This window comes from Labrus mixtus, chromosome 21 (genome assembly GCF_963584025.1).
Source record: "Labrus mixtus chromosome 21, fLabMix1.1, whole genome shotgun sequence".
NCBI lineage: Eukaryota > Metazoa > Chordata > Actinopteri > Labriformes > Labridae > Labrus > Labrus mixtus.
In genome coordinates, this window is record NC_083632.1 from 100001 (window position 1) to 112702 (window position 12702).

Sequence of the window (12702 nt, forward strand, 5' to 3'; positions counted from 1 at the left end):
AATAACAAAAAGATGACGTGGAGGCTGGTGGGGAATCACGGGAGTTCTCTCTGCTACTCCCCCCTCCTGTGAAAATGACCTCCTTGTTGACCGTAGTCATGACGACCGGGTGAAACCGACCTGAGGAAGAGAATATGTTTACAGACGAGCTGATGTATCCGAGTTTAATTTACATAATATAATAATAATAATAACAGATTGTTGTAGATTTTTTGGATGTGAAAAATGGCAACAAAGAAAAAACACAACCTTGAGACTTGATTTTATTCATTTTGAGTCATTTTCCAAAATGGACGGAGGTTTACATGACTGTCTTTTTTTTCGACACATTGTTCATATCTGTGCGTGATGTTGCCTTCACATGTCGCTGACCTTATCAAAAGACAGAAAAATGCAGAGCGCTGACAGGTCTGTGCGAGTCCTGCCGGGACACGACTCCCCAGCCTGCTGATCCAGAAAAAACGTCCCTCAGGCTGAACCTTTATCCTTTTTTTTGTTCTAGGAGGTCAAAGTGGGAGCGGAGGATAGTCGGGCTCTGAGGACCCGGATCCAGCTGGCGGAGGCGGCTCAGAAGCAGGCGAGGGGGATGGAGATGGACTATGAGGAAGTGATCCACCTGCTGGAGGCCGAGATCGCAGAGCTTAAGACACAGAGGGCGGAGCAACCAGCATCGACCAATAAGGTGACGGATGTAGTGAGGGTGAGCCAGAAAGCTCACCTAGTTTGGCCTTTGATTTATTTCAAAAAACTTTAAAAAAAATAATAATAATAATAATTTCACTCTACATGCTCCCCCTGGTGGTTAAAACATTTCAGTTGGCCATGCATAAACTGGCATTCTTTCTAATGGCCAGCAGGGGGCGACTCCACTGTTTTCAAAGATTTGTTTTTGGTGGGCTTTTTGTGCCTTTATTGTAGAGATAGGACAGTGGAGAGAGTTTTAAATCAGAGAGAGAGAGTGGGGAATGACATGCGGAAAAGAGCCACAGCTTAGAGTCGAACCTGGACGGCCATCTTGGATGACTATGGCCTCTGTACATGGGGCGGGAGCACTAACCACTTACACTACTGGCGCCCCGAATTCACTGTTTTCCAAAAGGAAACAGTCCGCCTCTTCAATCGCCTCTTCTGTATTTTTTTAGGAAAACATTTATTTCTACTCTTTCTCTTCACTTAATATCGTCCCTAATTTTGGACATAAGTTTCTTTACTTAAAATAACGACCAGCAGCCAATTAGCTTAGCTTAGCATAGAGACTGGACACAAGTGGGAACAGTTAGCTGCTCCACCTCAAGCTCAATCCACCTAAAAATAATGTAGATCCATAAAACAGCTGTCACATACAGAGAATGATTCAGTTGACTAAAACGCTTCTCCTGTTGTTCTGATTGTTCTGATCGTTCTGACTGTTCTGATCGTTCTGACTGTTCTGACTGCTCTGATCGTTCTGATCGTTCTGACTGTTCTGATTGTTGTGATTGTTCTGACTGTTCTTATCGTTCTGATCGTTCTGACTGTTCTGATTGTTCTGATTGTTGTGACTGTTCTTATCGTTCTGATCGTTCTGATCGTTCTGATCGTTCTGACCGTTCTGATTGTTGTGATTGTTGTGATTGTTCTGACTGTTCTTATCTTTCTGATCGTTCTGATCGTTCTGATTGTTCTGATTGTTCTGACCGTTCTGATTGTTCTGATCGTTCTGACCGTTCTGATCATTCTGACTGTTCTGATTGTTCTGATCGTTCTGACTGTTCTGACCGTTCTGATTGTTCTGATTGTTCTGATCGTTCTGACCGTTCTGATCATTCTGACTGTTCTGATTGTTCTGATCGTTCTGACTGTTCTGACCGTTCTGATTGTTCTGATCGTTCTGACTGTTCTGATTGTTCTGATTGTTCTGACTATTCTGACCGTTCTGATTGTTCTGATCGTTCTGACTGTTCTGACCGTTCTGATTGTTCTGATCGTTCTGACTGTTCTGATTGTTCTGATCGTTCTGATTGTTCTGGTTGTTGTCATTGTTCTGATCGTTCTGACTGTTGTGATTGTTGTGATTGTTCTGATCGTTCTGACTGTTCTGATTGTTGTGATTGTTCTGACTGTTCTGATTGTTGTGATTGTTGTGATTGTTCTGATCGTTCTGACTGTTCTGATTGTTGTGATTGTTCTGATCGTTCTGACTGTTCTGATCGTTCTGACTGTTGTGATTGTTCTGATTGTTCTGACTGTTGTGATTGTTCTGATTGTTCTGACTGTTCTGATTGTTGTGATCGTTCTGACTGTTCTGACTGTTGTGATTGCTGTGATTGTTCTGATTGTTGTGATTGTTGTGATTGTTGTGACTGTTCTTATCGTTCTGATCGTTCTGATCGTTCTGATTGTTCTGATTGTTCTGACCGTTCTGATTGTTCTGATCGTTCTGACCGTTCTGATCATTCTGACTGTTCTGATTGTTCTGATCGTTCTGACTGTTCTGACCGTTCTGATTGTTCTGATCGTTCTGACTGTTCTGATTGTTCTGATCGTTCTGACTGTTCTGACCGTTCTGATTGTTCTGATCGTTCTGACTGTTCTGATTGTTCTGATCGTTCTGATTGTTCTGATCTTTCTGATTGTTCCCGCAGGAGGAGACGGAGGAGCTGAAGAAGAGAGTGGTCGTCCTGGAGTGTCAACTACGGAAGAGCGAAGCGGCCAAAAAGGGTTTTGAGATGTCAACGGGGAAGCTGCTGAGCTTTGTGGAGGTAAAAAAAAAAATCAAACACTGCCCTCATTTAAGTTTTGTTTAAAGGGGTGTGTCGTTACCATAAATGGTTTATTGGCGGCGTTTCTGAACGCACGTGTCCTCGAACCTGCACGAGCTCGCCGGTTCAGGACATGTGGGATTTATCAGCACTGATTACTCATTAATGTGCGAACCACAGGCGTGCACACGTTTCATTAATGAGATAGAATCGAGAACGTTTTCTACAAACTGCTGATAAATGTTTTCATGTGATTTTCTGTTTGTTTTGTTTCTGCAGAATGTTCAAGAATTCCTGCTCGAAAGTCACGGACCGATGAAAAGCCACAGGTAGCGTGTGTGTGTGTGTGTGTGTGTGTGTGTGTGTGTGTGTGTGTGTGTGTGTGTGTGTGTGTGTGTGTGTGTGTAATAGAAACAGAGGGGGGTGGGGGGGTTTGGGGGAGTTACAGTACTTGTAAGCCTGCTGATCATTAGCAACACGGCGGCTGTGCTAATGAGTCAGTGACTGCGAGCTGCTAAACTGGTTGCCGTTAGCAACCACCATATCTGCAGCTCGAGTGGATGTTTGTGTGTTATGAGGATGTTTCTGTGTGTGTGTGTGTGTGTGTGCGTGTGTGTGTGTGTGTGTGTGTGTGTGTGTGTTATTGTCTGACCCCGACACCATCGTTAGAGTTACATAATGAGAGCTCCTGCAGAGAGCAGAGCCCATTAGCCCTGACACACACACACACACACACACACACACACACACACACACTCTCGGTGGTCCAGCTTGGCCCACTTCAGCCCAGGTAAGCCAGCAGTTAGCTCAGATAATGCTCGCCCGCAGCGAGCAGCAGCAGCGGCGTTATGAAATGACTCGACCTGAGAGACGGTGAGAGGTCACACCGAGAAGATTTCATTTAAACATTTAACACCACAGAAGAAGAAGAAGAAGAAGACTAAGGAGAACCATAGAGTGTATAAAACATGGTGGTGTCTCTGCCTGAGGCGTTTTGAAGCCCAACTGTGGCAGTCGCCATTTTGGACTTGATGACTCTATCTAAAGCGTGGCAGAAACTACACGATTATCTGGGTGACTTACGGCTGCATTTCCCCTTCTTTAAGCCATCCTATTAAAAAAAACATTCTGATATACGAGACGACTGAAGAATGAAAAACAGCGACAACGTCACGCCATCTCCGTGTCTTTTTTCAGAGTTTAACTTCTTTCTTTGTGAGTCGACATTTAAAAGAAGTCCGAATCTATCCTCCTCCGCCATATTTGTTTACTCTACAGTCCCGTTAGAGGGGCTTTCTAAATCCACTCTGATCCTGTATTTGATCATGTCTATAAACCCCTCTATTTCAGCCCTGCTCAGAACAGGCTGTTTCTGTGTCTGTACCTTTAAATATGTTAATGAGCTGTGTCTGACCACGCCCCCTCTCGGGAGGGCTTGGGTGTCTCAGTCTTTCTCGCTCCATGTCCTATTGTTTACGGTGAGAAGGCAGACTCAGAGGGCAGAACAAACACCTAGCTGTGGGAGTGTCACCCACCTGGGGGAGGGGCTACTGCCCTTTGTGATGTCATGAAGGGAAAATCTCCAAACGGCCTGTTTGAGCACACATTTTCTGAAAAGTGGAGCAGGCAGAAGACGGAGAGGATGGACTTTTCTCATAATATTGCTCATTATATGCTTTCCGTCCTCCTTCCTTCCTTCAAATGTCGTTCTAACCTTCTTTTTTCCTCTTTTCCCTCGTCCATATTTGTTCCTTTCCCTTTAACCAGTCTTCATTCTCAGCTTCCTCTTTCTTCTGTTGCTTCCTTTGTTTCCTCTTGAAAACATTTCCTTTCTTCCTCTCTGCTCCTCCTCTCCTCTCCTTTCTTTATCGTTTGATCTGTCCCTATGTCCTTCTTTTTCCTTCCTTCTTTGTCTCCTTAAGTCCTTCCTTTCTGTCTTTATCTTTACTGCTCTTGTTTTTTTAATCCGTCCTGTTTCGATTACATTTTCCTTTTATATTTTGTTTGTGTAATCAGAGTCTCTCTCTCTCTGTCCTCCATTCTGGTCTTTTGTTTTTCTCTCCGTCTCATGGCCGATCTGTTATTTCATCGAGCGTAACATCACGAGTTACCCGCACCTGCTGGTCAGTTGTGCAAGTCCGTCTGTAAATCAGGTCAATCGGTCGTGTGGTTAAGTCACCCAGCTGTGGCACCTCCTGCCCAGGTTTCCTTTTATTCCAGACCAGGTCAGTAGGACACCTCGGCTGCTCTTCCGTAACTTCAGGACCCCCTCAGCTTTAAAAAAAAAAAAAAGATTCCTCACCTGTTTGTGAGCAGAATGAAGCCTGTCCAGGTCGAACGTCTCTTCCTTTCTGTGGAGTCATAAAAAGCTCTTTCTCTCCTGTTAATGGCTTTTTGTTGTTGACGCTGAATACCGCTCTCATTACGGCCATTAGACGGCGCCGTGACGATAAAGCAAAGAACGCCTCATTGTGCAGAGACGAGACGAATAATAAAGACCTGAAGTCCCGTCTGAGTTTCAGGAGAGAGCTCAGCAGAGTTTACAGCCGTCACCACACGGTCGCCTCAGCAGGTTGAGACTTTCACATCAGATTTAAATTGAACATCATGAGGAATATTTAAAGTGTCCGGTGCAGAAAGAAGGGCGAAAGAACCCGTCTGCGTAGAGGCCGTGTTTAAATGTCCAACTTCACAGCAGAACCGACATGTTTACAGCCCGGTGCAAACAGCTGTTTTTGGTTTGAAGAAAAAAAGTTTAGCCAGGTGGAGCATTATGTTGGTATGGATGCAATGAGAATGTTAAAGTGAGCGTTTGGGGGCGCTGGTTAGTGCGCAGTGTATGGACGCCATGGTCCTCCAAGCGGGCGGCCCAGGTTTGAATCCGACCTGTGGCTCCTTTCCTGCGTGTCATTCCCCAATCTATCTCTCTCCCTGATTTCCAACTCTATCCACCGTCCTATCTCCACATTAAAGGCACAAAAAGCCCAAAAATAAATCTTTGAAAAAAACAAAAAAAACAAAAAACAATGGGTGTTTGGGGTACCAGGTACTTTGCCAGCGACCTGTAACGTACATCCTGCTCACGTACAGATGTTACAACAAATTAAAGTTAAAATAGGCACGATTGCCATGCTACTGAGTGTGTGTGTGTGTGTGGAGTTCCGGTCTGTAACACATAAATATGAACGTAAGACGTGATGATGGCTGAGCTAAGTTATGAGGTCTGAGGAGGGCTTCTGTCCGGTGCAGACAACGCAGTCCATCCTGCTAACTGCAGATGTTTTTGTTATTTCTTAGATGCCAAAAATGACCCCACTTCTACTTTCACATTTACCCTGCAGCTCAGAGGATGAAATCATATAGCCGTGCCTGAAACCACCTACAGTACACTCGTGTTCACACTGATCATATGAACTGAACTTGGGGTCAAGTGTGCTCAGATCCGGTCTCGGGTCCCTAATGTGAAACCCCCATAATTCAAGACATATATTATCTGTTGTTCAGCTTTTCAGTGTTTTCTTTTCATCCTTAAACGCTCTTCATTGTAGTCATCAGTAGTATCAGTGAACATATCATTAACATGATCGTACGCTCTCTCTTTGTGCAGCTCTGGAGACGTTAAAGTCGGAGTGTCGTCTCAAGGCCTCCCTCCTCGTTACAAGAAAACTCCATGGACTTCAGCCACGCTCGCTCAGGAGGCAAAGGAGCTCACACGGACTGTCAGAGCCATCCTGGAGGTCGACTGTAAGTGATCTCAGCTCCACGCATGCAGGTCTGCACGTCCTCCTCCTCCTCCTCTGTGTTTCTAAGCCGCCCTGCATGAAGAGTCCCGCCGGATGAAACCAAACTGATCCTGCAACCTGTTGTTGTTCCTGTCCTCCCCGTTTCAGTGCTGACCTTCTAGAGGATCGACGGCACAATGTCAGGACGCTCTGAGACGTCAGCAGGAAACAGACCGAACGCCGTCAACCCGAACTCTCTCTCCCCCAACAACTCCTCATCTCCTCAGAACCTGCTAGCTACGGACTCTTGTCTTAACTCTGCATGAAACTCTGTTTAGTTTCTGTCAACCAGCGCAATTATCACTTCATAGCTTCTGAGTAGTCAATAGGCAATAAACTACGGTTTTTATTCCAGTGTTGTAAACTGAAAAGAAACACACAGGTCAAGTGATTGTTAGTTCAGAGAGGGCCTGATTCACTAAGAATGGATTCAGCAAATAAAAGCTCCTGATATCATGCATCAGTCATGGAGCTGCACTCTCACACTGACGGAGCTCAGTTCTTTCCACATAAAGATGATGAGAAACTTTATCAAGAGTACACACTCTAAACATGTGAGAGTCCTCCCTCAACGGAGCGAGAAAGGTCGACTCAAAGACAAACAACACTGACATCGTCGTCATGGTAACGGCTCCAGAGCGTCTTCACACATGTGGAGCGTGGAGACGCTGACAGCCCCGGATCGATTCAACCCCTGGTTATATTGATAACAGTCATATTTACTGACTTTATTTACAGAGCTTTTATTTTGAAGGCACACAGAGACGTCACATCTCTAATAAACACTGCAGCGCAGTTACCGCCAACTCTCAGCCGATGGTAATTTCTCCACTCTAACTGTTCGTGGCTTGTAGCGCCACTGGTAGTAAATTAGACACTTTCTAAAATGAGGCTGATTTACATAGAAAGAGGCTTTTTCCCCCTATTGACCACATGATGGATCATTTAAACACGCACAAACAGCCTTGGTGCACTTTTTGCTCTGAAGCCCACATAGGAGTGCAGTTAACCCTTTGTGTGTGTGTTTTGTTAAAAGGTTTCCTTTTGAGTCTTTCGTACAGGCGCAGAATCCGTACAATCCTTTAGTGAATCAGGCCCCGACTGTTAGTCTGTGCAGGTTGAAACACTGGAAGGAGACCGACGCACGTTTTAAGGACTACATGAACGTTTAAAAGTTTTGTCGATCAATCACTTTATTATGTGATGAGAAGTCATGAAATCAATGCTGCATTCAAGCCCTTTACCTTTGAGGAAACAGAGCCAAAATGGAGGCTGCTTTTGTAGCACGCCCTAAGCACTTTTAAGAGGCAGAGTTTTATCATTTTAATCTGCCTTTGGAATAAACTACCTGAAGTATTTCACCTATGCAACTAAGCTCTCAAGCTCTATATCCAACCGCCGCGATTTACCAATAGTCGGTGCGCGCTGCGTTCCATCAGAAACACGGTTTGTGCACCCTGCCCCACTGGGTCCATTTCCTGGAGCATAAGCGCAACCATTAGCAGCTGTACAAACGGGATCACAGGAGAGCTACAAGATCACACGGGAATAAATAGAAAAAAAACTTGCAAACAACATGTTGCTTTGTTGTTCATACGGTGCCTGTTTTTACGTAATGTTGAGAAAGTGATGGAACGTACGATCCGAGGTCTGTATATAGTGTTTTATTTTGAAATTGTACTTCAAAACAACCGTCTGACTTCCTGCTTGCAGCGGGCTCCGTCGAAAATAGACTCGGTGCATATTTGAAACCGAGCAGCGAAACAGGAGCATTGACTAGAGAGGCAGTGAACGGCACCGTGGCGTGCAAAGACTGTGTGGAAATTAGCAGTTAGCCTTTCATTTGCTAACCCATTGCTCCACCTTCTCTTCACACTGTGGTCCCTTCTGGCTCCAGAAAACCAATATGGCGTTGGTCAAAATGTCAAACAGGCAACAAACCAATGGACGATGTCACTGCCCCTCCCCCTCCTTCTTTTAAGCAGCTGCTGGTTGGATTCTCGGCTAATATACTTTAAGCTAAAAGTGTTAGCATTCATCAGAAACAGAGATAGTGCCTAAATTCTCGTCACATTCTGGGTATCTGAGGAAACTTTCCCAAAAACGTTGATGTAGTCCTTTAGACCTGGCGTGAACCTCTGTCAATAAACACCTTCATTTAACAAGCAATAGAAGCTTCAACGTCTCAGTATCATAAGGTTGCTGTTTACTGTAGCTAGCGTTCAGTTTCAGAGCGAGTTAGAAAATAACGTACGGTAGCTCTGTGTCAGTCTCTGTTTTCACTGTTAGCTTTGTGTTCGAGCGCCGCCATGCTCGTGTTCGTGCTGTAGATTAGCGAGCTAAACAAAGCTTCATCATCAAACAAAGAGGGAGGAGAAACGCTGGAAAGGTCACCCTCCAACACAAGGTCAGGAGGGATGAAGACGTGAAGGAGCTGTGATATATTCATATTGGAATGCAGCCGTAATGGTCTGATACCAGCACTGATTGAAGGAGTTATCTGCTGTGTGTATTTAATCTTTTTTTTTTCTGAGTAAATATTCTGAATAAAAAACTGTACATAAGACGAGTTCTTCTTTGTAAAGAGGTCAAATATCAGATCACTGTCCTCATTATTTGAAGACTGAAGCAGCTGTATCGATTTGGTTTACAATGTGCTGCAGTTGCTGACCTTTAGAGACGCCCCACAGCTGGCTACACGCGAGACGATTTTAAAAACCTGAGAGACCACAGACATGAGGACAGGTTCAAATAACTCTCCAAACGCACACACGAGGCGACTCGGCCAGACCGCCAGACCACACACCTGCAGTTTGTAGTAACTACTTCACAGAAACTAGATCTCACTGAGACTCCAGTAATCAAACGAGACTCCAGAAGAAAAATAAACATGGTGTCCGTCTCTATGTCGGCTCTGTGGCACAGAATCAAACGTCACCTCATAAAGGCCCTGAGACGCCGAGGAGCTCGTCGCCCTAGTTTTTGTGGTGTGTCCAGCTCCCTCGCTTCCTGTCAGCCTTTTTTTGGGCCAATTTGACATTTTTAATCAGCCTCGGTCGGTGAGAGGAATCCCTCTGATTGGCTGTTAATCTTTGTTAGTCTTTAAATTAGATTTTTCTCACTTTAATGTAGAAATCAAGTATCTCCTCTGAAAATAACTCTGTGAGTCATGACTGTCTACAATGGGTGTAACACCCGAGTCCCACTGTCTGTGATGTTTTCAGAGTTTTCAGAGTCCTATCTTCACTTTGTTTACATCGTTGGGACGGCCGGCTGACTCCTCCCCTCGTGTATAAAAGTTGTTTAATTGAGGGACTAGAGAAAAGAAGAATAACATACTGTACTCACTGCTTAACTGTGTTTCTAGATCACGCTCATTTCAGGTAAATTTACATGCAGTGTGAAGATACGAGCAGAATAAAGATCACTAGCATTAGCATGCTAACACAACAATGCAGCGCCAGTTGTTTTGGTTTCATGCTGGTGCTCAAGGGCGACATCTGCTGGATCAAAACATCACATATAAAGCCTTTAAGCTGCACGAGAACAAAAAAAGGAAGTGACAAAAGCAAGTAGACGACTTCAACTTTTTATCAGTTTACAAAGAACATTATTCTCGATTAGAAGTATCTATATTGGTGGCGCAGTGGGTAGTGTGCGCCCCATGAACAGAGGCTGTAGTCTTCCAAGCGGGCGGGCCAGGTTCAAATCCAACCTGTGGCTCCTTTCCCGCATGTCATTCCTCTCTCTCTCTCTCTCTCTCCCTGATTTCTGACTCTATCCACTGTCCTGTCTCTCTAATAAAGCCACAAAAAGCCCAAAAATAAATCTTAAACAAAAGAAGTATCTATATTAGGAGTGTTGAGCGAAAGCAGTGAGAAAAAGGTTTATTTAACCGCCTTCTTCTTCGCCCTCGTCCTCTTCCGGTTTCCAGTTTTTGGAATGACGATTACAGAGTACCGCCCCCTGCTGGCATGGAGATTTATTTCCTCTTAGCATGTGCAGAATGTACGTGGTGGTTGGCCAGCTGTAGTCTTTGCGATGTGTTCAAGTGCAACTTTTTGGCCAAGAAAAAGGCCTCTAGTTCTTTGCTGTGTTCTTGTTCTGTCTGGGCATTAAGAGAGCAGACTTTTAAAGGCTGCGTCTCAGAGGAGTATCCTGTGGCGTTTGGATGAATCAAACATCTTCTGCCTTCAAACGTTGAAATAACCAGACGCAGGCGGTGTGTTCACGCTTTCAGTCTGGTAGCGACGGCTGTTTTTTTGCCGGTATAATATCCCCGATTATGTTTTTAAATGCGCACAGACGTTTAACTTTATGCAACAGCGTTTGTTTTAAGCAGCGAGATGTGCATTTGTAACACAGTCGCCCAATTTCCCTCGGGGGGGCGTGGGCTCGCTTACATAATGAACAGCAGCGATGCAGCTTCACAGACGTCCTCCATCCTCCTCCATCGTGTCCTGTTAGAGATAAAAACAAGACGCAGAAAGTAGGTCAGTGTGTGTGTGTGTGTGTGTGTGTGTGTGTGTGTGTGTGTGTGTGTGTGTGTATGTGTGTGTGTGTGTGTGTGTAACATCACCTGAATCCCTAGTTGCCTGGCGACGAGTTCACCTTTTAAATGGTAAAGCCTTTAACTGCAGGAACCTTTGTTACCCTCACTCAATGACACACACACACACACACACACACACACACACACACACTCTCAGGTTTAATAAATGCTGTGTGGGTTAGCTTTCTCTCCCCCGACATGTTTAATAAAAACCTTTAGGATGAAATCTTTCAGTCATCATGAATGACTCACTACTCGTAACATTTAAAAACGAGGGGACAAAACCGGCTGACTCTGACATTTAATAACACGTTTAACCGATGTTCTCTAACGCCTTAAACACACTAAGACTGTCAAAAGACGACTCACATCTAAAGACGACATGTTGGCAGCCCGCAGACTGAGATTTTACAAACACCGGAGATCTGACCGCGTCACCGACTGCAGCTCAGTTTGGAGAGTGAATACATTTCAGATTATGGAAAACATGGATATGGGACTTGACAGAAGGACTTCTTGTTGTGGTTGTTTTTGGAGATTTTAAAATCTGAGCGTCGACAGAATAAATCCCCCCTCCCCCCCATGGAGTCCAGACCCTGGTGGTGGTGAAGCTGACCAGCAGAGATTCTAGACTCTGTTGGGCCCTAGACCTCCAACCCGTGTTCAGCAAGCAACGAGAGTGGGTGTCAGATGGGGACCATTAGGCCCCATGACCACCTGGCAGAAAAGCGCTGGCAGTCCGTCATGTCTCCATGACAACAGTCTGTTAATAACGGCCGCTGTATGAGTGACTCTGCTCCGTTACTTTTTACTGCATGTTTTATATTTGAGATCGTTTATTTCCTGATCAGCGAAGAGCGAGGAGGATGAGGGTAGAAGACAAAACTAGGGGGAATATCAAACATTTAGAAAAGAGCGCCGGTGACATCAACAATCGCCTTTCTGAAAAGAGAGAGAGGGGACGCCATGCAATTGGCTGATCAGACAGCTGATTATCCAATGACGGCCCCAGAAAGTGTTGAGAGAAAGACGGCGATGTGAGCGAGCGATAGACCAGATCGTCTTCCTGACTCCTTTTGAGATTATTTCTCATCATGCACCTGTTGGAAATTTACAACTACAACTTGCAGCCGGATGTTTTTTTTAGGTTAAAGTATAAACAGTTAATTCATGAAGTGAAGACAAAAGCCAAAGTGCGGCTGCCTTGTTGCATTTCTTCCTCTGTGATCCCAGCGTGAACTCGCCGTCAGGGCAGAAAGGCAACCGAGGTGAAACGATGAAGCTAAATCAGGCCAGAGGAAGAGAGCGGAAGTCCAGGCAGGAGGCCAACATGTGTGTGTGTGTGTGTGTGTGTGTGTGTGTGTGTGTGCGTGTGTGTGTGTGTGTGTGTGTGTGTGTGTGTGTGTGTGCAGTCAGCGTGATGCTGCAGGAGGAGATCAACATGTTTTATCAGGCGTTTGCTTCCTCATTCATGCAGCTGAGCGTGCGTGGTATCCTGCTGAGTCAGAGTGTGTATCTGCATGTGTGTGTGTGTGTGTGTGTGTGTGTGTGTGTGTGTGTGTGTGTGTGTGTGTGTGTGTGTGTGTGTGTGTGTGTGTTAGTGTTGTTGTCAAGACCACACTAACCA

General features: G+C 45.0%; 1 protein-coding gene across 3 annotated transcripts in view; it reads left to right on the top strand.

Moving 5' to 3' along the window:
• stxbp4 (syntaxin binding protein 4) overlaps window positions 1-12702 on the top strand; it is a 50779-nt gene that overhangs the window by 30692 nt on the left and 7385 nt on the right. Inside the window, exons 17-21 of one of the 3 annotated variants that reach the window (XM_061027495.1) lie at window positions 503-682; window positions 2625-2741; window positions 3021-3070; window positions 6349-6513; window positions 6632-9089. In XM_061027495.1, coding sequence (XP_060883478.1) covers window positions 503-682; window positions 2625-2741; window positions 3021-3070; window positions 6349-6493 — 492 coding nt within the window. In that variant the 3' untranslated portion in view covers window positions 6494-6513; window positions 6632-9089. Of the gene's footprint in view, window positions 1-502; window positions 683-2624; window positions 2742-3020; window positions 3071-6348; window positions 6514-6631; window positions 9090-12702 lie in introns of those variants that run through there. The other 2 variants (XM_061027494.1, XM_061027493.1) reach the window with 2 other exon arrangements.